This window comes from Xenopus tropicalis, chromosome 3 (genome assembly GCF_000004195.4).
Source record: "Xenopus tropicalis strain Nigerian chromosome 3, UCB_Xtro_10.0, whole genome shotgun sequence".
In the NCBI taxonomy this organism is placed as follows: domain Eukaryota; kingdom Metazoa; phylum Chordata; class Amphibia; order Anura; family Pipidae; genus Xenopus; species Xenopus tropicalis.
Window position 1 is genome coordinate 115,340,886 of NC_030679.2, and position 25,878 is coordinate 115,366,763.

The window sequence follows — 25,878 nt, forward strand, 5'->3', positions numbered from 1 at the left end:
ATATTCACATCCTCAATTCCATAAAAGCAGTCTGTACACTAAAAAACCTACTGAAAATTGGCATTTGAGCATATTATTGCTTCACTTATGAGTTTTTATGTATTATCATAATCATAATTTTTTTGTTCTTTATTATTCTATTTTTTTCATGCAACACATTTATTTAGGTGTACTGAATACGCAATAAATAACTGTCCCTTTTGGGGTTTGCAGGGACCCTCAGATATAATGAGCTTGGAAGGGTGAATAAGCAGATGAACATTTTATTAAGTGCTACATTAGCTACAGTAAGCGCTAATAACAAGCCTTCCTTGGTCGCACTAAGATACATGTAGCATTGCCACCAGGAACACATCACCCAAATGTTTCTATTAAATGTGCTTTGATGTCCTGTAAGGTAAGACTAGAAACGGTCAAGTGTTGTTCTTTAAATTATCTGGGCTTTATTTATAAATCCATTGCAATGCACAACACTTATCTGAGCATATATGAATAAAAGAAGTTGCCCCACATCAGCTGTCCCATGTGCAGGATACAAGCAGACTAACTAGACAGTTTTACAGACATGTCATTCTGTTCAATGATACATTTGCCATAGACTTTATATCCCTGTGTTATAGTAAGTCAGCAATAAAGACATTACTTTGGTAACACCAAGACAACAATACCACCACAATCAATAGTTAAGTGTACAGTACCATAATAACGAGAAATTCTATACAAAAGTGTTGTGCTAGCACCATAGGGAAATGCTACATAGAAACCAGTCCTTTCCATGCTACAGACACACACACTCACAGTTTAACAATATCATGAAAGATGCCATTTTGTTCTGCTTTTCTAATGACCACCTGGATACAGTAAAATACAGAATAAAACAACAATAATAGAATAAAAATTGTGACAAAACCTGCTAAAGATCCACTTTTTTATGTCATTTTTGGCAAAGACTTAAAATCACTCATTCTGTCCACTGTCCATATGTACTCTATATAAAAGGCTTAACCCACTCACATAACATCATTCTACTTAGATTTGTGGCAGTATACCTGGTTCAGTGAACACAAAACACACTCAGTTATGGGAAGCACCATATATACTTATATTTTATACATATTTGAGTTTCTTCCTGAGATATGGTAGCTTTTAAAGAGTAACATGGGAGTTAGGAGTTTCCAAACAGCAACCTTTGCACTGGTGTTAGACTCTTTGCTAAACATTTACCCTTCAGTGATCATTAAATCTGTGTTACCTCCAGGTAAAAAAAACGAGGAGTGGAAAGGTAGATATATCAAAAAGCAAAGGCAAAATCATTTGGGGTGCCAATTTGTTTATAAACTGCCCCCAGACTGGAGCCCCTCTTCTTCAAATATGCACTGACCCATGGTACTTTCTTCTGAGGGCCATGCTGCCATCTGCAATGACTGGTTAAGTGAGAAAAGATGGCAGGGTGGCACTTAGAAGAAAGGACCCTGGGCCTATGCATTTTTGGAAAAAGAGGAGCACCAGCTCAGGATAGAAAGTTTCAAATCCAAGGGGGGGTTACCTTACACCACTAGTGATTTTTACCTTCACTTTTCTTTTAAAACTTATCCTTATATGTTATCCTTATATGTGATTGTCTGCCGAGCTGGTGACAGCTTTCTTTAATCTCCACAGACCCCATTCATAAAAAACAAAACAACAAGCGATTCGGCTTAGTGGCTCGGGGATATAGCACACTACAGTGGTCAGTAATGGCCTTTTATATGCATAGTATTAGCAGGGAAACTCCCTGTGTTTAATCATAGCATGTACATGTACAGAGAGATATGATAAAATGAGAGCATGCCCGCACCAAATGCAGTTGTTCTTGTGGCATAGTCGTTTCGGCAGCATCTGGGCACCAGCCATCCCTTTTCCTCCAATGCCTGCCTAACAGGAGAACCATGAAAATACATATGTACATATAAGCATAGCTAGGGAAAGGAACAATGCCTGCTCAACCCTTGGAAGCACAGGTATATAGCAGTAATTTGTAAGCAGAGGAAGTTAGGGTAATGGGGCAATGGCACACAGAGCTATGAGGGGTGTCCTTGCCTAAAGAATGCACCAACAAAATACCAGAAATTGTCCCTGCATCTCCCCATTGCTGCCAATGGCTATGTCATAAAAGTGTGAGTACTCGTACTGGGAATGAGTCCATAGAAAATGTGCAAGGCCTTAGATTAAAGGGGGGCAGAGGGCGATTTCAAGTGCTTTTACACTGTGTTTTGGGCAAGGGCAATTGCAATGGCAAAAAAGCCCATCTGGCAGCAGACCACAGTTGTCTATAAGGCAGATAGACACAGCGGTGTAGGAAGCTGATGGGGACCTTAGACAGAAGCCAGATGGAGCTGAAACTTAGGGGCTGATCTAAAATAGGTGATAAATATCACCTGCGATGTTGCCCATAGCAACCAATAAGGAATTAGATTTGAACAGTCACCTACAAATTAGGAAACCAAAGATGTGATTGGTTGTTGTGTGTAATACACTGATTATATTTATCACCTGTGCTAGTAATTCAGCCCTATAAAATCATTTACTAAAGAAACAGGAATAAATATTATATGAAGAATCTGCACCAAAGACCCAAAAATCTGTAGGGTGTGTATTTGACTAGTGTAGGTATAGGCTAATTGCAGAAGACAATGAATAAAAATATCAGTGGGGGAGGTTCTAACACAGCCAGGGAACAATTCTTATGATTTACCAGATACTTTATAATGCAGTGATCCCCAACCAGTGGCTCGTGAGCAACATGCTGCTCCCCAACCCCTTGGATGTTGCTCACAGTGCCCCCAAACCAGGTAGTTATTTTTGAATTCCTGAGTTTTGGTTGAAAAAGGTTGGGGACCACTGTTATAAGGTGTACTTACTAGTGCATCTGTATGCAGGGCAGCCCCCCTTATATACTGTTATGTGAATGGAATCTCTCTATTTCATACATACTGTATGTATGAGCTGCCATACTGCTTGCCTCTGCTAAGGCATTTTCTTCAGGTTTCAATAAAGAGCAGCCATAGTGGTTATAAATAAAAATAATTTTAATGGAGAATGCCTTAGCAGAGTACGTCAGGTACCACCCACACATATATATGTAGTTAAATCAATGGAAATGAATCCCTTCATATTCTGCTTTCAATTCAGGGGGGAAATAAAAGGAAGATAAACCTTTCTAATAAATCATTTGCATTGGCAGCATCAGGGGTGCCCAGGTTCATTTCCCAGTACTTCAATGATGTATTTTATGATGTGTTATATAGTGTACACCACATTACAGAAATAGATAGTGCCAGAGAATATACAATATGGCCATAGTGTTGAATTCTATAACTACAGGGTTGAGGTGGGTTGGACTGGAGCTGTGGAGGAATATCCACTTGTCATGAAGCATTAAGCAGTGGGGGTACTGCAGGAGTGTCAGGGAAAACAACCACATTGTACTATGGTTGTACAGTCAAAGCTCTATAGATGCATATTATTGAAGATATGGTTCTTTTTTAAATGGTTAAATTGGGCATCACTAAATATATATATATATATAAATATATAAAATTTCTCTTTGAAGTAGACGAGCAAATTAATTGGTTTTTAACCCGGAATTGCCAATATTGGTCATAAGAGCCGAATAGCAGCACTCCAAATACATGCAAAAGGGTGGATTATTAGTGCCACGGGTCAGGGGTTGTTCTGACTAGCCCTTTAGCAAGCCTTGATAATGAGCTGGTTAAAAGCTTGAAATGTTACCTGAGTTGTTAAAACTAATAATCTTACTTTGAGTGCTGCTCATTAGCATTCATGACAGTAATAAGTTCACCTACAGTACAGCTTATACCCGATGCTTATAGCATGTTTTAAAAAAATCAATGGCAAGGTTGCCAACAGACCCCGGTTTAAGCCTACAATCAGTCATGGACCAAGGAGCATTGCTGGATGTTAACAGGAGAATTAGGTTTTTTTTAATGCTCATAAAAAACAAAGCTTTCTGTTTTAGGCGGTTAATGAGGCATGGGACACACAATTCAGGGAACATGTCAGGGGTTTTATACCTAGAAATGCCCTTACCCACCAGAGTCACAATGTTCCAGTTCTGTGAGAACTGATTTAAGCCAAAATTAGGTGGTATTTTGCATAAAATAAGCAGATTTTTGGTGTATTTTGCAATCTAAATGCCCAAATCTGGCAGATATTATGGTTCAGCCTTTAGGCCAATGTGCAGATAACAGAGGGGCCGGACTCTGCACACACACACACTGTACACAATGCAATGTTCAGCCAGCAGTCGGTGATCATGTACATACATACAGGACTCACGGGGCCAAAATGTCAGTATCTACCCATATGTGAGCACCTTGAGACTAACCAAAGCATTGATTATATAGGAGATGCATATGCATACATATAAACTATACTGTGTTCTTTGAAGGGAGCACATTTCATTGTTGTGATATTTGGGAATGTAGTTGAGGAAATCTTGAGCACCATACTGACCCACACATTCACATTGCGGCTGGAATGAAAGGTTTACTGTATAACAAAGGAGCCGTATGGGATTACCTGTGTGTGTGCGTCAGTTACAAGGGAGGGAATTGTTTCAGACACACAAGAGGCTTGATGTATTTAAATGGCTTGGGCTGTGCCTATTGTTTATAGGAAAGACTAACACCTGTAAAATTTCACAGGCTCTCGTGCGCCCTAACACAAAAGGCCTGTGCATATGTGCAAAACTCACTAAGCACCTTTAATATTTCTTTGGAACAGTACATCACGTCTGGCACCATTTTATAGCCAAGAACTGCTCGGCACAGCAGATGATCTCAGTGCACACACAGCACTAATGAACATGACATCATTTTGCACCTCTTTCAGCTTTGGCAAACTAGGAGAAAGCTCTTAGCCCTTTGTTTTCTCTTGCTTCACTTGCCTGAGGTTTTTGTTTGCAGTATGTAACACAATATTCCATAATCAAGTCATATGTATTTGACCAAGGTCAACAGCCATGCGGATACCAAGAGAGGAGGAGAACAAGTGGCCGGTATACAGGATATGTGATACTTGTTCTTTGGTTTGCCGGCACGGACTGTTTTGGCAGCATAGGCTTGAAAAAAATGTTGTCAAGTCTGTAATGACTGCTGCTGCTGCATGGCTTTCTGTACGTTACATTGCTGCTGCATTGTGTGGCTCAGGGTCACTAGCTCTGTGGCTGCACCTTGTTGGCATAGAAGTCTCTGCAAGTTTGGCAGCAGCGTTGGTACCACCTCATATCCTGGCACAGGTTCTTCTCCCGGATAACTCTGCAATACACTGTCCACTGGTCCCCTGTACACTTGTATGTTAGGGCGGCTGTGAGAGAGAGCAGAAGGAAGGTAAAGCATGAGAAAAGAACATAACTATTGGTACAGTAATGCATTAAATATGGCAGAAGGAAAGCAGTGCTGTGTATTAAAGGAACAGTAACACTAAAAAATTAAAGAGCTTTAAAGTAATAAAAATATAATGCACTGTTGCCCTGTACTGGTAAAACTGGTGTGTTGGCTACAGTAACACTACTATAATTTATATAATAAGCTGTTGTGTAGCCACGGGGGCAGCCATTCAAGCTGGAAAAAATGAGAAAAGGCACAGGTTACATAGCAGATAACAGATAAGTTCTACAGAATACAATAGTGTTTTATCTGTTATCTGCTATGTGCCTGTGCCTTTTCTCCTTTGAATGGCTGCCCCCATGGCTACACAGCAGCTTATTTATATAAATTATAGTAGACTTTCTGAAGTAAACACAACTTTTACCAGTGCAGGGCAGCAGCACATTATATTTTAGTTACATTTATACACTTTCATTTTTTGGTGTTACTGTTCCTTTAAATACTAATACAGAGTTTGGTTTTATTGAACTGTTGCTTTTTTTTGCCATACTGTAATCTGCCAACTAGCAAGCATGCTACACTGTGGCTACTGGTGCCAACACACCTATCCAGGAGGCTACAGTCATGTCCCTCCATATGAACAGTGCCAGCACTACACTGCTGGGTGGGGAATTAAAATCCTATATATACTTCATCGGGTTTCTTTCGGAATGTATGCACGAACAAGCTAAAGGGATTGAGGAGACCGCCTCATACGTATGCAAATGTCATAACAGGGTTCTGGGAAGAAATTCCTTAAGGCTCCTAGAAAAGTCCATTTACATGGGCTTTGTCCCATTTACATGGGTTTATCCTATAGGCTAAAGCTCACCCACTGGGTTTCAAATTCTCTTGCCCTCACATTTAAACATACACTAATTCCATTACTATTGCTTAATAACAAACAAAAACACAAAATACTGAAGTATAAATTGTATTACCGACAGGAAGGAAAAGCCAAATTCCTTGCTAATCCCACCGAGTAAGAGTCCCAAAACGCTTCCGTTACTAGAAACTCACCTAATCCTTTTTTATATTCAGAGCAGCCATTGCAATCCTCTGAGGCAAGGACTTCATTATCAAAAGAATCTCTTTGTTTGCTGCTACGCACAATGGGCAATACAATGAAAAACAGATCCAGTGGGCCTTTGCTTATGCAACACATAAAAGACATCGGCGGACCCCAAGCAGATAGGAAACTGCATAGGTTTTATTACCATAAAAATAGTTTTACAGATACAAAACAGAAATAACTGGTAAGTTATCATTCAAAACCCTCACTGCCAGCAACGCAGGGATGTGCACTTAAATGTGGCCCCACGCAGGTTGGGTTTTTTTGGTTTTTTTTTATAATGTGTGCTATTAACTCTTTCACTGCTTTTTGGGGTTGACATGCCCTTTAAGATGCATTCCCTCAAAAGCATCTATACTTTATAAAGCATTTAGCAAGCATTAGTGACACCGCTAATTCAGTTTTCTAATTAATGCAGAAATGCCATCACCAGAACCTGAAATCCTGGGGACAGCACTTTGATTTCTTGAAATCACTGTATTTTTGGACCTGCAGTATCTGGAAAATACAGACATTACTCCTATTGGAGAAACCTCATTTCCAGTGCTCCATGATTGGAGTCTGATTTGTTTGGGTAGGCTACTGTAGCTCTAATGTGGGGGGCGATTTTCACAAAGTAGGGCTGGTTTATTAACAAAAATATCATTTATAAAGTCTATAGTAACCAATCAACAATTAGTTTTGTCTTTTGCAAGCTAGAAAATGAAAGCAAAGATCTGATTGGTTAGTGTGACCTAGAGATGGTGCTCCTGCAGCAGGTAGAAAACTGAAGTTTTTCTTCAAACCCAAGTCTTTCTGTGTTAAACATGAAGAACAAGGAGAGGTTCAGAGAAGGACAAACTTATGAACCTTGTGAGGTTTTAGCACTTTTTACTCTGGAATCATTTGTTGGCCCAATAAAAAGTATTATATTACCTGCACATATACATCTGCTAATGTAAAAAAAAAAAGTCCTTTCTATGTACTGTGCCCTGAAGTCGCACACTGTATTGTCTTGGTTCTATTCCCCACTTAACGCATGATATCATTTTATTTGATTTTACAACTGCCGCTCGACTAGGAGCCTATGAATATCTACACGCAGGTCTAACTACAGGTCAGTCCCCCCATTCTTTTAACAAATGAAGTTTCTCCTACAAAATGCCTCGCCTCAAATGCATAACAGAAACAGCTTTTTTATTCTTAACTTTCCACATGTGCTTCCAGATCATTCCTACTGCGAACTGAAAAGGACTGGGCCGCATAGGGAAATCTTTGGATCCCCATTTATCTCTTTACCCTTTGATAATGATCCCTGTGCCCCCTGACTATCAGCAGCTTTATATTCATGTAGCAATATGATTACCTTGGCCACGTTTGTTTCATTACATGCTTTCATCCCCCATAGGAAACAAATGATCAAGTCGTTTCCCTGGCCCTGGTTTGTTCCTAGTTCTTATATATAGGGAATAATGTACCCCCTAATGTAAGCAATATATGCATACTGAGGAGGCTTTATATAATGTAGTTAATGCTGTACCCCCTAAAATATAAGAAATAACTATAAGTCACCTTCTGCCTAATCATTTTATACAGGTTAGGAAACTCTGAGGTGACTTCTAATAGCCTCATATATTACTACAGGGGGTACTTTATTTATTAAAATACACAAGTTTCAGTGAGTCATGTGACAGAAATGACATCAAAAAGCACAGATTATTACTGATGACATCACTAACCACCACTTATAAGGATATAATTTTACAGGACATTCAACATCCAAACATTTTATAATGCACAAGTCCCAGGGGAATCACGTGGCATGGCCAATAATCAAATTAGATCACTACGCATCATCTATAAGGATTTATTTTAGATATTATTTGCCTAAATAAAATCTGCCATAACACCAAAAGTGAGTGAATGTCATAAATATAATTTGCTCTTACCTCTTCATTTGTAAACAAGATATCAGTTTGTGTAATATCAATATTAAGCCCCTTTGCAGCAATGGAGACAGATATGCTGGGACCTGTAGGTTCCCTAGTGCATAGTAGATAACAGACAATGGCTTGGGAGAAACAAGAGGCAGATATTATTTTTGACTCCCTAATGAGTGATTCTCACTCAGGGCTGGGTGGCCCAGCTTTAAGGCCAGTTGGGGTGAAATTGGGGAGTATTCCTGTTTTCTCTCCTAAAGTCACTTTTTTTCAACATAACCGGCGTGCTGCTTTTTTTTTTATCATTGATCCTGTTTTCTCTCCTAGATACTCTGAAGCCCAACTTTGAGGCCAGTTGGGCCAGAACTTGGGTAAACACTGATTTTCTGTCCTGGAAATTCTTGGACCTGCCAAGCAAAAATGGATCTGCTATGCAATTCATTTTCACCTTTAATAAATAGAATAATCACTAATATCAGGGTAATAAGGAATAAAAGGAGCACAAAATTAAATAATGAACCTTCTGAAAGTAGAAGTCATTCACATGAGCCATGATGCACACAATGTGTATAACTGAATTATTAGAAGGCTTACTCTCAGTCATTAAACAATATTTAAAAGAATTATCCAGTTGTCTAAGTCTGATATATTTACATAGTTACATAGGATTGAAAAAAGACCAGAGTCCATTAGGTTCAACCCTTCCAAGTAAACCCAGCACACACAACCTATACTTACCAATCTATACTATCACATACATAAACTATATATACAACTATTAATACTGACTGTAGATATTTGATCCTGATTTCCTGTATATCACTGTAATTATCTTTACATTTTTGTTACTTTCCTGGCGACTGGGTAACACTAAAGCTTTCAGAACGGCATAGATACCAATAGTTTGGTATGCATTGTAACATTTACAGTGTGGCTATAAAATGTTCTTTAAAGCCTGGACTGGAGAGCAAGTTGTACAGCATTTCCGGTGCTTCACTTGCTGTTTTGTCTCTCTGTCTCTTGTATGTGTTAAACATCAGTTACAATCTTATGTAAGCACTCTTATTTTTATTATTTTTTGGGGGGGGATTTCTATATGCCATCTAGTTAGTCAATCATATATGTGCCTCACACAGAAACACATGTAAGCACTGCATCAGAAGTAATGCAGAGCTCACAATGTTATTATGTGGGGTCTGGGAGATCAAGCCCTCACACCTTCAGCAAGGGGAAATAAGTAAACAGAAATAAAGAAGTAAACTAACAGAATCAACTCAGTAGAAAATAGTTCTTTTCACTTAGGCATTTTGAGTTTCATAGGCACTATAACTAAGCTTGAAACATATGTTACATATGTGCTGCATATGCTTTGTTAAATCATCGTTTTTACTTGCCCATCTGCGACTGTGTTTAATCACGTGCATTTATATTGATGATGTTTTGTCTTTTGTACTACAGAATGTGGAAGACAGAATATTGTAAATAGTAACTTTTGAGATTTTATAAAAAGTGCTGTCAAAGATTTTTTGGTTTGGAAGAAAAATGATACTGTTTTATGGGGCTAGCTACATGTTAGGGAGGTTTTTAACACATAGACTGGTTTTTATGCAGGGCCACGCTGTCTCTTATGGCAATCACAACTATTTTACATTTGAGGGTTACTATAAGGAGCATATTTTTGGTATCCTGTACATAACGCAATACTTTTTTTCTGGTTTTAATACCTTTTGGAATTGTGGCAGAAGTTTTGGAACTGTGTATTTGTACCCAGGGGCAGGCCAGAGATATAATTGCTGCATTCAACCTGTTCTGTCAATTTGGATTTAAAAAATCCTATATTTGGCCAAAAGCTGGTGAAAGATTGATAAATATTTGTAATAAGTTTGTAATAAGTCGCAATTTTTCAAAATTAGTGGAATGTGTATAAATGTGGAATTTACCGTGTGTTTTGTGCTTATAATCACGTGGGTTGTTCATCTGTCAGTAACTATACATGTGGAACGACACACCAGGCATATTTAGCAACCAAAAAGCACCCCCATTATAATAGCACTTATGTATAAATCTTTCTCTGTAGCACCTAGGTAGAAAATAAAGATGAACCCAGAAACCTGTGTGAAAAAATGAGTGTCAGTGAAAAGTGATTGCTAAGCATTCAGTGGTGTACACACAGCCTGACGCACGCCACATGTACTGAGCCCCTCAGTTATAGCCAATCACAACAGGTACAAACAGCAAAGATCTGTATAATTAAAGGGATTCTGTCATGATTTTATGGTGTAATTTAATACTATATTACACTGTGTAGGCTCCACATAAGGCATATCATTCTTTCTACTATTTAAAATTTTATTCTCAAGCCAATAGATGAATTTTTTTTAGCTTGTAATAATGGTGTGTAGGCAGCCATCCAAATCCATTATGCATGATCCAACACAGCACAATGCAAGTCCTTTCAGACAGCTGTTGCCTATTCAGTCCTTATCTCCCAATGCTGAACGCTCTTATTTCTCCGGCTTGGGTGTTATTCTCATATCTACCACTAGGTGAGAGAATTTTTAGCAATGCAAATGATTTCTGAGGTCATTTTGATTTATTCAATGCTCAAACCTTCTCAAGCCTTCAGGTAACCTGCTTTTTAGAAGGGTTCATCACTGTAAATAATGTATTTGGGGTGAGAATTCCCTCTGCCTCTCAATGTATTTAATGTAATTGGAGTGTCAGTGCCCTTATGGTATAATGTATTTAGGAGGTCACTGTACCACTACTTACAAGCACATACTGTGTATATAAATATATACCACCTATGCCACTTAATACTTATTTAAATTAAAGCTAACAGACAGTACAGACAGATCCATGGTGGAACCCCCCCCCTCCATAACAAGATGTAAATACTGACCCAGCCTTGGAGAGGTGATAGTGTTGGCGTTGACTTTATCATTACAAGCCTCTTGATGGCACTGTCTGTAGGCAACTGGCTTTGAGATGATGGCACATTCATTGCCATGCCGTCCTGTCACCTTATGCATACATTGCACCACTCTAGACTGGAGGCCTTTCCCACAGGTAGATGAGCACTGTTAGAAAAAAACAGAGATTCAGTTCAAGTACAGTGTAAATTGAAAAACACAGAGGGAAGCACCATTGTGAAAAATGTAAATGTATTTAGCAGAAAACCGCATTCTCTTCCAAGGACACATGAACTTAATGTAAATAATCATTGCACTCCTGTACTGCTGGTCTGATCCCAAGTCTTTGTGTTCAATTATGAATGTTAAGCAATAAAGCTGGGCATACATGGGCAGTGGTGGGCCATATCAAGCTGATATAATTATTTGACATCCTGACCAATAAGGACAAGATCAGACCAGACGGAGAGCCTTTACAGATCCATTAGGAAAGAAATACATCAAGGAGGCCATCATTTTGCCCCATACATGTGTAAGCTGCTGAGCTGGCAGCTAATATCAGGTCATGAATGAATAAACTAACTTCTTTAGGAGTGTGCCAATCTATTATCAAAGTCTTGGCTTTATGGATTAGTTTCCTATATACATTTAGACGTGTGACTGTTATACCCCATTTTAGTTTTTTTCAATACAAGTAATGGTTTTGGTATATACAGTGGTGTGAAAAACTATTTGCCCCCTTCCTGATTTCTTATTCTTTTGCATGTTTGTCACACAAAATGTTTCTGATCATCAAACACATTTAACTATTAGTCAAAGATAACACAAGTAAACACAAAATGCAGTTTTTAAATGAGGGTTTTTATTATTTAGGGAGAAAAAAAATCCAAACCTACATGGCCCTGTGTGAAAAAGTAATTGCCCCCTGAACCTAATAACTGGTTGGGCCACCCTTAGCAGCAATAACTGCAATCAAGCGTTTGCGATAACTTGCAACGAGTCTTTTACAGCGCTCTGGAGGAATTTTGGCCCACTCATCTTTGCAGAATTGTTGTAATTCAGCTTTATTTGAGGGTTTTCTAGCATGAACCGCCTTTTTAAGGTCATGCCACAACATCTCAATAGGATTCAGGTGAGGACTTTGACTAGGCCACTCCAAAGTCTTCATTTTGTTTTTCTTCAGCCATTCAGAGGTGGATTTGCTGGTGTGTTTTGGGTCATTGTCCTGCTGCAGCACCCAAGATCGCTTCAGCTTGAGTTGACGAACAGATGGCCGGACATTCTCCTTCAGGATTTTTTGGTAGACAGTAGAATTCATGGTTCCATCTATCACAGCAAGCCTTCCAGGTCCTGAAGCAGCAAAACAACCCCAGACCATCACACTACCACCACCATATTTTACTGTTGGTATGATGTTCTTTTTCTGAAATGCTGTGTTACTTTTACGCCAGATGTAACGGGACATGCACCTTCCAAAAAGTTCAACTTTTGTCTCGTCGGTCCACAAGGTATTTTCCCAAAAGTCTTGGCAATCATTGAGATGTTTTTTAGCAAAATTGAGACGAGCCTTAATGTTCTTTTTGCTTAAAAGTGGTTTGCGCCTTGGAAATCTGCCATGCAGGCCGTTTTTGCCCAGTCTCTTTCTTATGGTGGAGTCGTGAACACTGACCTTAATTGAGGCAAGTGAGGCCTGCAGTTCTTTAGACGTTGTCCTGGGGTCTTTTGTGGCCTCTCGGATGAGTTGTCTCTGCGCTCTTGGGGTAATTTTGGTCGGCCGGCCACTCCTGGGAAGGTTCACCACTGTTCCATGTTTTTGCCATTTGTGGATAATGGCTCTCACTGTGGTTCGCTGGAGTCCCAAAGCTTTAGAAATGGCTTTATAACCTTTACCAGACTGATAGATCTCAATTACTTTTGTTCTCATTTGTTCCTCAATTTCTTTGGATTTTGGCATGATGTCTAGCTTTTGAGGTGCTTTTGGTCTACTTCTCTGTGTCAGGTAGCTCCTATTTAAGTGATTTCTTGGTTGAAACAGGTGTGGCAGTATTCAGGCCTGGGGGTGACTACAGAAATTGAACTCAGGTGTGATAAACCACAGTTAAGTTATTTTTTAACAAGGGGGGCAATCACTTTTTCACACAGGGCAATGTAGATTTGGAGTTTTTTTCTCCCTTAATAACGTAAACCTTCATTTAAAAACTGCATTTTGTGTTCAATTATGTTATCTTTTACTAATAGTTAACGGTTTTTGATGAGCAGAAACATTTAAGTGTGACAAACATGCAAAAGAATAAGAAATCAGGAAGGGGGCAAATAGTTTTTCACACCACTGTATTTAGGCGAGGGAGTGTTTGATAAGAAAGGCAAGGCAGTCCAGATACCTTAGACCAATCTCCTGTCTTCCACTCGTAGCAGCCTGTGTAATCCTCACATTCTTCCTCAGCCCGTGGCCTTGTGGCTGAATCACATTTCCCCTTTGAATTGCTGCAGGAAATCCGCCTTTTCTTGGTGCCCCTGCCGCAGTCTGAGGAACACTGAAACACAAAAAAGTGCCATTGGCTCAATACATCTAATCAATAATCAGTAAAGGTGCTTTGCTCCTGTGCTCCCCTGCCCGTGTTGCCCTCCCCTACACCCTGCCATGTAGTGTGTGTTATACATCTGGCCAGAAGATGTCATCACATACAAAGTCTCACTAAGTTGTCTCGCTTCTGAAGTGGCTTCTCTTCTACTTTACTGCCCCTATACTCTGTCCACATTCTTGATTTTTCCTTTTTCCCAGGGCAATAAGGGAAAAACGTCTGGTTTTGCACCGTAGAAAAGGGCTCATTACTAAGGGTGACTTGATCCTTTTCACTGCATTTAAAGCAGAACTCAAATGCTCCCGTTTTATTTTTTATCACTGAGTAAAGCTGCACTGGGGTGATTCACTTCTACTTTAAAGTACAGGTATGGAATCCCTTATCCAGAAAGTTCCAAATTACAGAAAGACCGTCTCCTATAGACTCCATTATAAGCAAATTATTCTAATTAATGAAAATGATTCCCTTTTTCTCCATAATTATAAAACAATACATTGTACTTGATCCCAACTAAGATATAATTAATCCTTATTGGAGGCAAAACAAGCCTATTGGGTTTATTCAATATTTAAATGATTTTTAGCAGACATGAGGTATGGAGATCCAAATTACGGAAAGATCCCACAGGTCCTGGGCATTCTGGATAACAGGTCCCATACCTGGACTGATTAAAGGTTACTCATGCAACTAGAAATAGGCTGCTTAATACATGCTTATTTGGGCTGAAAATAAGTTCAGTCAATTGCATATATAATTTTTATTGAGAATTTTTCAATATTTATCAACATAATCTCATCTGGTTTGCCGGACTGGGTCCATACGGCATTGGGCTGGAAGTGGATCTGTACATAGTTGGGCTCCTGTGTTTGCTGTGTGCTTAATTTCTATCTATATTAAGTTTTTCAACTATGGGGACAAATCTGCTTTTTGGGGGACAAGGAAACAGAACCCTTCAGCTTTCATTCAGATGGCACTGCTGAAGCCACTTGCTGCACTGGCTCTTTTCATCATACAGCGAAGGCTTTGGTTACATTTACTTCTGTATGAAATTAAATGGACCCGATTCCGCAAATCACTGCCACATGCTGCACAAAGCTAAGCTCCGCTTCCCTTCAGCTTTACAAGAATTCCTCTGCAACCCTGTGCCTGTCAGTCCCGTGCCCGGTGGGTTCCTGGATCTCTCGTGCTGGTAGGGGGTTGCTACCCTGCACCTGAAGTGGCCTCATTAGTTTGTCAGGGAAATACACATACAATGACCCCACAGCTTGGGAAGAAAATGTCAGCACTCTGGATTAAAACTAATTACAAATAATAGCCTAAATGCAGTGGCAAATATTTACATTAGAATTAATAAAGTCCAATTTAAAATCCCCTAATATATGTTTAGATCCTACTGCATTCATGGTGTTCCATCCCTGAAAGTGCCCTTTCCCATCCCAGTTCTCTAAGGGCCTTGCCCTACCCCAGTCTTTTAAGTGCCTCTCCCTACTCCAGCCAAGAAAGTGCCTTGCCCTAATTGAGTCCATCTGTTCCTGCAAACGATAATGCTATCTCTCCCTTAATGTCTAGTCAGGTTTCTGGAATTAGTGGTACCTAGCACAAGTGTAGACAACAACAACAAGAGATCCTCTGCACTCACCCATCAGTGATCAATATATAGTTAGCAACATATATAGGACATTAAGGCATTCTGTACATTAACCTGCCAAGAAACAGGAATTGTCCATATATTACAATATATACAAGCTGGCCAACAACCTCAAAGTCATCCCCAGTCTGGCCAGTCCTACACTCACTTATCTGATTCATTAAGAATTTGACTGCCACATTATACATCTAACAAAGGGAGATTTACCTGCAACTTACTTGCTTTCATGGTTAAAACCCCCCAATGGTAGCCCTTTTTATTGGCCCATTGGGATCACCTGACTGGAGCTGGTTAAGATGGAAGCTACAACTTGGACCTGGCCACTGCTCCTGTATAAACTAAAGCAAAAAAGGGAAAGTTGTGCTCACCACTAAATTTTAACCATTAGGAATTCCCAGTCCCAAAAGGGCCTGGTGCTAAACTTGGGTTCCTATCCATCACATACTTTTCCTTAACCAAAATCCAGCTAAGCACACGCTGTAGGTTAATGAATTAGACCTTTCATCTGGGAGTGAAAATTAAGTCACGTTAATGGCTGTGAAGCCTAATTTCCCACAATCCTGTAATAACCAAGGCTGAACAACAGCTGGAGGTCTCTGGTTTAATTGCACCATCTTATTTATACCTTTCTTGCGTGAGCTACTCCCACATCAATCTACCCAGCAGCCTATCTGTAATGTATTTACAGAGCTCTGCGAAGTTTCCTTAGTTAATTACATTTGATTTATTAGCATTTTACAGAGTGGAGCTGGTTCTCTGTAACAGCACTAAATGGAACAGTGTAAGCCAGTTGCCAGAGGCGCACAGAATAAAATGGACCTTTCCCTCTAACACCAGTTACACATTTTGCTTTCTGGGCCAGCAATTTACAAAGTACAATATTTTTACAATTCAGAAAACTGATTTTTGGCTTCCTTCTAAACGTTGTTGCATTTTTTCTTACTGCAGACTATTAATATGACAGTGGACCTGTTAAAAAAAAAAAACTCTGACTCCCCTCCAGAGCAAACACAAAACTGACCGCGTTTATCTGGCACAGGGCGCAAATGTAATACTGTGCCAGACACACACGGGGGAGCCATGCACTTAATCCAGCAGTTTAGCTCCTACACATGCAGTGTCCCACCTACAGCCATCCCAGTAGTGCTGGGACAAAGTGTTCCGCTGCCCCAGGCTGCAGTGACCAGGACATGCTATTCTAGCACGGGCAGGGGCTGCACTGGCAGCGGCGACACTGGTCCCACCCTACTTCATTAGCTATGATATCACTTCCCTACGTCCATATTGGCTACTCCCTGCTACGGTCATACATCTGCTAACAAAGCTCACTGTTCAGAGTGACTTTGCACTCACTGCCCCAAGTGAATCGATTTTACCGGCAGCACTTGCCAACTATACCTCCTGCCCATTCTGATAACAGCAATGTCCCTGGCACAGCCAGGCAAGGTAAAAATGGCACTCAATGAGAAATACACCAATACAGCCATCTGCCACCATGTGTGTGTGATAACTGAAATAGATGGTATCTATCAGGGTATCTCTGTTCAGAATCCCCCCTGTTTGTGCAGAGACAGACAGGTGCCTTTCCTCTCAGTTACTACAGGCAGCAGAAGGATGTGTTGGCGTTTTCTAAGAAAATATCAGTACATTTCCTTTCTTAGAAAATATAAGCATGCTTCTCATGTGATGTACACACAAGGTGGGAAATGTAGCTGCAGGCAATGAGGCTGTCCGGTTGGAAGCAGCTGCACTCCGCTAGGCTTATTATTGTACAGACTCCTGTCTCACCTCTCCTGGCCATGTGATAGCATAGTTTTTCAGGCACTCTTATAGCTGATCCATCAGATAGTTGGCAGTTTGGTACTACAATAGCCTACCCGTATTGAGGATGATTAGGTCAAGAGATTGCTGCTGTAGTGTGGCTCTTATGGTTATTCTCACGCTCTCTGCTGCTTTGTCCCACTTGTTTCCTCTCATTCAGGGCTTTGCCAATAAATTGATTTCCTACAAATTGTATTTAGGCTTGTTTTTGGTAATTACTTCCCCCCCCCCACCTGGACTATATTATGCAGACATGGCACAAATATTAAAGGGTTAGTTCACCTTTTTTCAGTTTTTTATTTGGCAACTCTCTGGTTTGGCAATTCAACAGCCATTCAGGTGTTAATGAGATAGTTTGGAAGTCAGAATGGAAGGTGAATGGGAGATAGACTTCAAAATAATACTACAAATAAAACTGAAGGCTCACGGTTGATCTGATTCTTGGTGGGTGGGGTCAGTGACTCTGATATCCAGATAGCATACTTGAAACATGCAGAACAGAAATGCTAAAAAAACCTACAAAATAATGAGAAACTGAAAATTTGCTTAGATTGGGTTGTTTAGCTGTAACATACTTAACAGTAATATAAAGTGAATGTCTTTAAGGTCAGTTTTCACTGGCTGAATCTGTCCTGCATTAACATTGGTGTTACACTTACCTTATTATTGCAGAGCATTTCAGTTTTTGAGCAGAGCCTCATATGGGTCTAGCCTAGAAGTATGCATGTGGAGTGATTATAATGCACAAACTGAACTTTTCTTTGGAGTAAATGATCTCCCCTCTCACCTTGGACCACTCTGAAGCTTCCCAAATCGACAGGCAGTCTTGTCCCTCACAAATCTGCCTTGTTGCAGGCTTGGGGCCCAGGCAGTAGAAATCTTGAGTGTTGACAAAGGTGCCATTCTGTAGCTGGAATACACAGGTCACCTCCCTTAGCTGGAAGCCCCTGTCGCAGGTAGAAGAGCACTGGTTCCACGTTCCAGCCACCCATCTGCAGAATGATCAAAAATACCTGAGAAAAGGGCCATCACTACCTGTAGGCCCTGAATGATGTCTGGATTAGAATTGTATGTAGAAGTGTAATGCTGTGTACCTGTAGCAGTGTGCAATAAGTATGACATGATAAGTTGGTACATACACTTTCTACTCAAGTTGACTGCTGTCTGTTTTAGTAGCATAACATTTGCCTTCAGTACGGTGAGTACCGGCTTTTCTCACAGGCTCATGTGCCCGAGGAACAGAGACCACCCAAGAAACAATGTGCTTTACTAAAGATTTTCTTATTGTAATACAGCAATATGCAAAATAGCAATTTCTAATGATTATGCCCAAAAAATAGAATAAGAGCTGCCACACCACCCCCGTACACAACATGGTAAACTTTTTGCTATAAAGCATCTCATTTCAACTAGCAGTTAAGGTGGCCATACACAGGGTAGATTTAAACTGCCGACTTGGCCCCTTCAGATCGATTTGGCAGCTTATCTACCTGTGTATGGGGCCCTCCAATGGGCCTACCCAACAGATAACTGACTAAAAACAGGCCAGATATTGATTGGGCAGGTTTAATTTAATTGCTGAATCAAGGACTACATTGGCTCCTAGATATGGTCCTCCCCCCGAGGGCTCGTATTCCCATTGTGATGCACTACGTGCTTTGCCTACGCCGGTAAAACACACACAAACTTGAGGTCATTTTTGCACCTATTGGTTGCGCCAGCTGTCTTTTGTTATTAATGTACAACATTTTCATGGCTAAGTCGTACAGTAGGTGCAGGTGGCCCCACATCTTATAGACTGCCAGCTGACAATATCCGTACCTCTCGCAATTCATCCAGTGATTTTTGCATTTAGTATCATAAAAGAAACATCGCTAATTGACACAACACTGCTTATAGAGAAATGTAAGTGTACAGTCTGGTGAAAATGTGCAGCTGCACTGCAGAGTTCTCTTGGGACTGTTCTGTTGAGAAACAATGTTTCATTCGACTCCATGTTTGTAAAGGACCAGTGGAGAGCATGGGGTGCTTACAGAGAAACAAGCAGTGAATATCTATAGCAAGGAATCAGTGATTAGTATATCAATCAGCTGCAGGTAGAACAATAAAACCAAGCATGTGATTGGCTGCCATGGGTTACTGGCCAGGTGCAGATTAGCCCCATGTTGGTAAATGAGCCTGCATGGCATCCTACAGAGGGGCAAGGCAGCTGTGGGGATGTGCACAGACAGCGAGTGCAGCAAATTTATGAACTCCCATTTCTTTTTTCCATAAAGGGACACGGGATTTGTTCTGCTGCCACTGGGGACCTGTGAATCTATCCAGATGCCTTAGAACTAATTTTAAGCTAGAATAAATACATTTCCACATTTCCGGTGGGGGCTGGTATAATGAGAGTAAAGGGAGTAGGAGTTGTCAGCGTTGGATTTACAGAAAAGGCTGCCCTGGCTCTAAAAGTCCCTTAAGTTCCTGAGTACAAATACAGATATTATCCCATTATGGACTGCTAGAGAGTAGATATCAGGGATATCCAATGTGCAGCCCTCTAGCATTGGCCAACACCTTCCTACTCTAGGAGGCCTGTGTTACATTCACAGAGCAGCAGTTACATGCAGGCAGTGGGTGGGCAACATAGCGACAGTAACTCTTTATATTAGTGCTGCCCAACCTCCGGCTTTGTAGTTAATGTCAGCAACATTGCCTAATTTTATGTCCAATAATGTTTGCCATTGACTTCAGGCTGATTAAAACCTTTCCCGCCACAAACCATGAGCCATCAGTAAATACACAGACATCTTACCAACTGTCTATACACAGAATTCCCCCATCCCTCTTGCACCCACAACCCCCTGGCTTAATGTCATATTGTTATTATGGTTATAAGAAAGTGAGCACAGAGCTGTTCATTAAATGTTTCATCTATCCTGAGATCCTGCAGCTTTGGCCATTATCAATCATAGGCACCTCTTGTTCTCTGGAAGCCATAAAATGGTTTTTGCAATAAACTGTACCTTTAGCAGGTCTGGACTGGGATACAAAATAGGCCCTGGCATTTCAATTGCATGCCCCCAACCAAATAGCCCCCACTAGCTCTTAAATAATGACGCTCTATGGCACCTTACAGCAGCCCCTCTGGCTTCTGCCAGACCTTTTCTGTCTGACCTTTTGTGCATCGGCTATTTCATTTCTACCCAAAGGGAACTGGTATCTCTTCTCACAGTTATCCCAAAACAGATACTTGGTACAGGCACAGCTTTTACACAGCAGATTAAAACAGATAAGGTTATGTAATAAAAGGTGCAAAGCTTGCTACAGGCCCAGTCACTTATCCAATTAGCATGTAACAGTCGCTGGTCGCCTGGTTGCTGTAAGTAACTACGCCTGGGCAACTGGGCCTTTTATTACATATGGGAGTATGTGTCTACTCTGTCTGGGAAGCAGTGGCGGCCAATCTGGCCATGTGCCTAAAACAACCCAGACAGACCTTGCCCCGCCCTCTGCACAAGAATGAAGCTGCGCACACGATGGGGGGGGGGGGGGGAGGAACAAGGGCCCGGACTAGGTGTAGTTGACAGAAGAAGTACAAGCCTAGCACCCCCCCACTGCGTTGCACCCTAAGCCTGTGCTTCTTCTCTCTACATCTATTTGCGGCCCTGCTGGAAGGTTCTTATTAGCATTTAATTAGCACTTTCCTCAGTACCCCTTCTCAACCAGTGATGTTTTACTCCACTTTTTACACAGCATGCTGAATATACCTCTTAGGGTATATTTATCATGCTGTGTAAAAAGTGGAGTGAAACATTATTATGATGTTGCTCATAGCAGCCAATCAGATGCTTTGCTGTGGTTTTCCAACTGTTGAAATCTAGTTGCTGATTGGTTGCCCTTGGCAATATCACTGGTAATGTTTCACTCCACTTTTTACACAGCATGATAAATATACCCCTAGTCTAATCATGTTTTCTTGCACGATCAGTAACAGGGTAACAGTGTATATGTGTTTGTAGTAGCACACAACCCGCCACTGGCTACACAGGGAAAGCTCTGCTTGTTTAGAGAGGTCAACAAATAATGGAGGCCTGTCACATTTGAACACCCATTGTTTGACCAGCGGGCTAACAACCAGATCACATGGAAGGCTGATACAGTCTTGTAGTGGAGCACATTCACAAATTGATGTTACTCTTGGCTTAGGGGTTTTACAGCATGCCCCATCATTAATTATGAACCCCAATCAGGTAGCAATACGTAAGGCCATCTTTTTGTCCATACACACAGGCCAATAATTATGTCAACTCAGCCACCATTAAGCAAATCAGCAGCATACTGCAGTGAAGTTTTAAGGAATTTTCAGTTAAAACCCACCTTTAGAGCTCAGCATGTGTTCAGCCCTCCCCTTTGCTCTTAAGATGACAAGAGAAATGAAACATGGCTATAACTACCACCCGACTAAACTGTTCCATGTGTATCCAGAACAGCAAATTCATATTTAACCCTTATCCTGACTGCCATTCACACTGAGCCCAATCCACTACTTTGGGGGCCCCCTGAGGCAGCATCTTTGCAGTTTGGGATGCTTAGATTTAGAGGGAGCTAAATGATCCCAATACCTTCTGGTTATGATTATCTGTATCCTTTAGTAGAGCTGACACACTGAGGAGTCTATTGCAGATGATGTATAATGACTCCCATCCTTCATTATCATCATTCACCCATGATTTACTGTGACACTGGATATAAGGCAGGTCCCATTCAGGTCAAGGAACAGCTTATATTATGGCTTTATTAATCTAATTTCCTTTTGTTTGTCTAACAATTATTTATTTATATTAGAACGTGGGGGCTTATTGAAGCCTTTCCTCAAGGTAAGGATAAGGGCATTGCTTGAGGCAAGATTGAGGTAGGTTGGAAAAATATTACTTTGCTACTAATCAGTTCCAAATTTTGTGGCCATGCAACTAAATTGACTGACACAGTCCCCCCCACCCCAGGCACCACACACTTGTCTCTCACACAGTGCCATTTATAGATGTGCAGGTAGCGTTCCCCGTAACAAAACAAAATATATGATCTTGTGTGCAGGAAGCAATTCATCTTCACAGGTTTGTGCCTGCAGTGCCACTGACACATTGCGTACCCATGGGGAATGAGCGAAATGTCCTTCACGAAAAAATGTGAGCTATTTGGCTGCTCTAGCTGTGAGTTATGCTCTACTATCATTGCTTCTCTCTACTGAGTTTTATTGATGCTATTATTTGTGTTTTTTTCATGATCTGATAGCTTTAAAGGCCTCTTGTTCCCCTGTCCCCCACTGCTGCAAGGGGGCTGTTTAGGGGTTTGTATCAGAAGCTCCCACTATAGGGGGCCCTCCTTCCCCTGCTGTCAGTTCATTGCACTGGGCTCTTTACAAGCCTTACTTACCATTTAAAAAGCATATAAACATGTTTTCAACATAGCTATGGTTTAAAAAACGAAAACTCTAAATGCTTGAGAAAAATATAGTGAGTATGGCTGTGAGTATGGCTGTAAATGACACCAATCACTGTAGGACAGCCTGCAGCAACTGTGCACTCCACAAAGGTTGAACTCCATGGGCATGTTTACTGACTGCCTTTTAAACATTATGGCAAAATAACTGATTTAACAACAACTTGTAATCTCCTTCTTTGTGTTTACGCAGAAATATGTTATTGCTAAAGGCTTAAATACATTTATTTAAACTTGTATTTACAAGTGAGATATACATAATCAGCGGGTGGCTGAGGAGAGCTGCAGTTCAGCAGTTCTAGAGGCTGGAGGTTCATGTATTGGAAAATGTTGTAACTAGGGTACAAATTGTGCAGGATTACCTGGCATGAGAAAAGAATGACCTGTTTGCTTTTGTTTTAAAGTGACAACACATTTCCATACACATTTGGACAGAAGTATTTGTGCTTAAATTTGACTTTTATGTTGTATTTGTAAACACTTAGAGCCATTTTTCCTAGTAGGTGGAATGAGAAATTAGGTGGCGCTCAAGCAAGGGCAACCAATTCCTCCCCCCCCCAGGAAGGTTACGTGTAGTCCCACATAGTGTAACTTTAAGAGTTTTCTGTCCCCCCACCTGGCTATAAAGAAGGAGTCTTCCCTTCCGTGGGTTAAGTGGGGGAGCTTGTCCCAGTGGTGTAAATAGAGTTGCTACAAGGACACACCTCCCCCCTCGACAGGCACACTCTGGCTGGCAGATGTAAACCTCCCATTACTTAAAAAAAATAAAAATGGAAAAACAAATTTGGCCACGCCTCCAAATAACATGCCCATTTTACAAAACACACCCTTTTCCATGTTTGGAATGGCAACATCAAAAGACAGACACACTATTTTATGACATAATGCGGCCCTAAGCATTCCAGGACTACATGCCAGTATGGTCACTGCAGAAATGACCAATGAACACTCCATTAACCCCAGATATGCTAGTAAAAGCATTGCAGAAATGGCTAATGAGAACTCCATTAACCCTAGACATGCCAGTAAGATCACTGCAGAAATGTCTAATAAGCACTCTACTAACCCAATACATGCCAGTAAGATCACTGCAGAAATGGCAATTGAGCACTCCATTTACAGCCTTGCTAGTAAAATCACTGCAAAAATGGCCAATGAGCTGTTCATTGAGCCTAGACTTGCCAGTAATATCACTGCAGAAATGGCTAATGAGCACTCCATTAACCCTAGGCAGCCAATAAGATCACTGCAAAAATGTCTAATATGCACTCCATTAACCCCAGGCAGCCAATACGATCACTGCAGAAATGGCCAATGAGCTTTCCATTCAGCCTATAGACTTACTAGTAATATCACTGCATAAAACATAGACTAAAAGCATTACTTCACCTCACCCAAGCAGAATACCACAAATATTTCTTCTTTTTTAATGCTCCTCTTTTCTCTCTGCCTCATCGAAACTTGGTGTAAAAAGACTGGACGATGTGTGTTTCACAGTGGAATGCATTATTATTATTCCAGGTGGAACAGGCACTATAATGTCCATTCAGACCCCTGCAGCGTCAGCACCCCTTTAGGACCAGACCCCCCTGTGCTGTGGGGTCTGCAGGGGCCTTACTTATGCCATTCGGCTCTTCCTCACACAGTGAAACAAATGCACAGGAATAAGGAATGGTGTTTTGAATCTATTACAAGGAGAACTTGTACGGTTACTTTTGCCCTTGGTTTCCCAGCCTCACAAAAGGCCACTTGGCAAAATATTAGATATGATTACTTGGTGTTATAACTAATAAACAGTGACCTTTCAGTTATTGTTAAACTAAGGCTGACACAATTCTAGCAACAGCCACAGCCTGTGAACAGGGTTCTGGGAATTGTAGCAGTAAAGCTGCAGAATGAACATCCCTCCTTTAAAGGGCCAATATACTTATATATTTAAATTCATATTAGTGAACATTTCTAGAAATACAAAACATACTTCTGCGGTTGTTTTCCATGGCAGAAAGCATTGCTTATGTGTAAAGAAATATCAGGCAGAGGATCCATGATGGTTCTTACAATACCACAGCAGCATGTGTAAAGGGAACAGTACTTAACAGTTATGGGGTGCAAAATACAGGGGCCCACTGCACCTCTGCCTTCTGCCTCATTCTCATGTATACTGAGAAGCACATATAGTGCATTGTTACTACATGGGGCCCAGCATCCCCTAGACATGGAAGTACCATTGTTTTACTCAGCATAAAGAGGCAAACAACAGATAGGTATGCATTGGTTTTCTAAACCTATAAAATAGGAATATAATGTCCAGTTGGGACCCCAGCATCCTGTATTGCCCTGGACTCCCTCTTCCCTAAATCCTACCCTGGCAACTGAAAGAATGTTCCCAATTATGTGAAGTTTATTATTTTTTATGGTGGAGGAAAATACCAAAACTAAAGTGGAAAAAATAATCAGCCTATTAGTACATTTCTCCTTACAGAAAACACTAAAAGGGGTTATTATTTAAATAATTAAACAGTGTGGGCCTGTGCCTTCTGGGGCCCCTCTGAGACCCTGATATCAGCATCAGATGTAGTAAGCATGAAATCATTTAATATTATGTTTGCATTGTTAATGTGACATTATTTGATCTGATAAGAAATAGCAGCAGTGGAGACGTTGTTGTTCCCAGGTGTTGTTTGTGGGGGCAAGGAGTGGGCACGTGCAGTTTGGTTTCCATAAATGTTATACTGAGCACGTTTATCCATTCAGTCTGATACAGCTTCAAGTTGTTCTTTGCACCATCCATTCTTCCTTGTATTTGAACATGTTGCCCAGTCCCTGCTGATAAACAGCATCTCTGCCACTTCATGCTGCCACCATTAATTCAATGTAAGTAGGGAATAACACTGCAAGGCTGCTTTCCATCAGCAGAGACTGGGTACAATGATCCTAAACATAAGGCCAAAGGATCGCTGCAGTGACCAAAAGAAAAAGGTGAATGTCCTATAATGGCCCAGTCAAAC

General features: G+C 40.8%; 1 protein-coding gene across 3 annotated transcripts in view; it reads right to left on the minus strand.

The window, feature by feature from the left end:
* Nucleotides 1-418: 418 nt before the first annotated feature.
* Nucleotides 419-25,878, minus strand: part of adamts17 (ADAM metallopeptidase with thrombospondin type 1 motif 17) — a 141,744-nt gene continuing 116,284 nt past the window's right edge. For all 3 annotated transcript variants that reach the window (XM_004912664.4, XM_002939268.5, XM_031899240.1), the window contains 4 exons: nt 18,171-18,375; nt 13,714-13,866; nt 11,323-11,500; nt 419-5,367 (listed from right to left, as the gene is read on the minus strand). In XM_004912664.4, the coding sequence (XP_004912721.1) occupies nt 5,216-5,367; nt 11,323-11,500; nt 13,714-13,866; nt 18,171-18,375 (688 nt within the window). In that variant the 3' untranslated portion in view covers nt 419-5,215. The remainder of the gene's footprint in view (nt 5,368-11,322; nt 11,501-13,713; nt 13,867-18,170; nt 18,376-25,878) is intronic.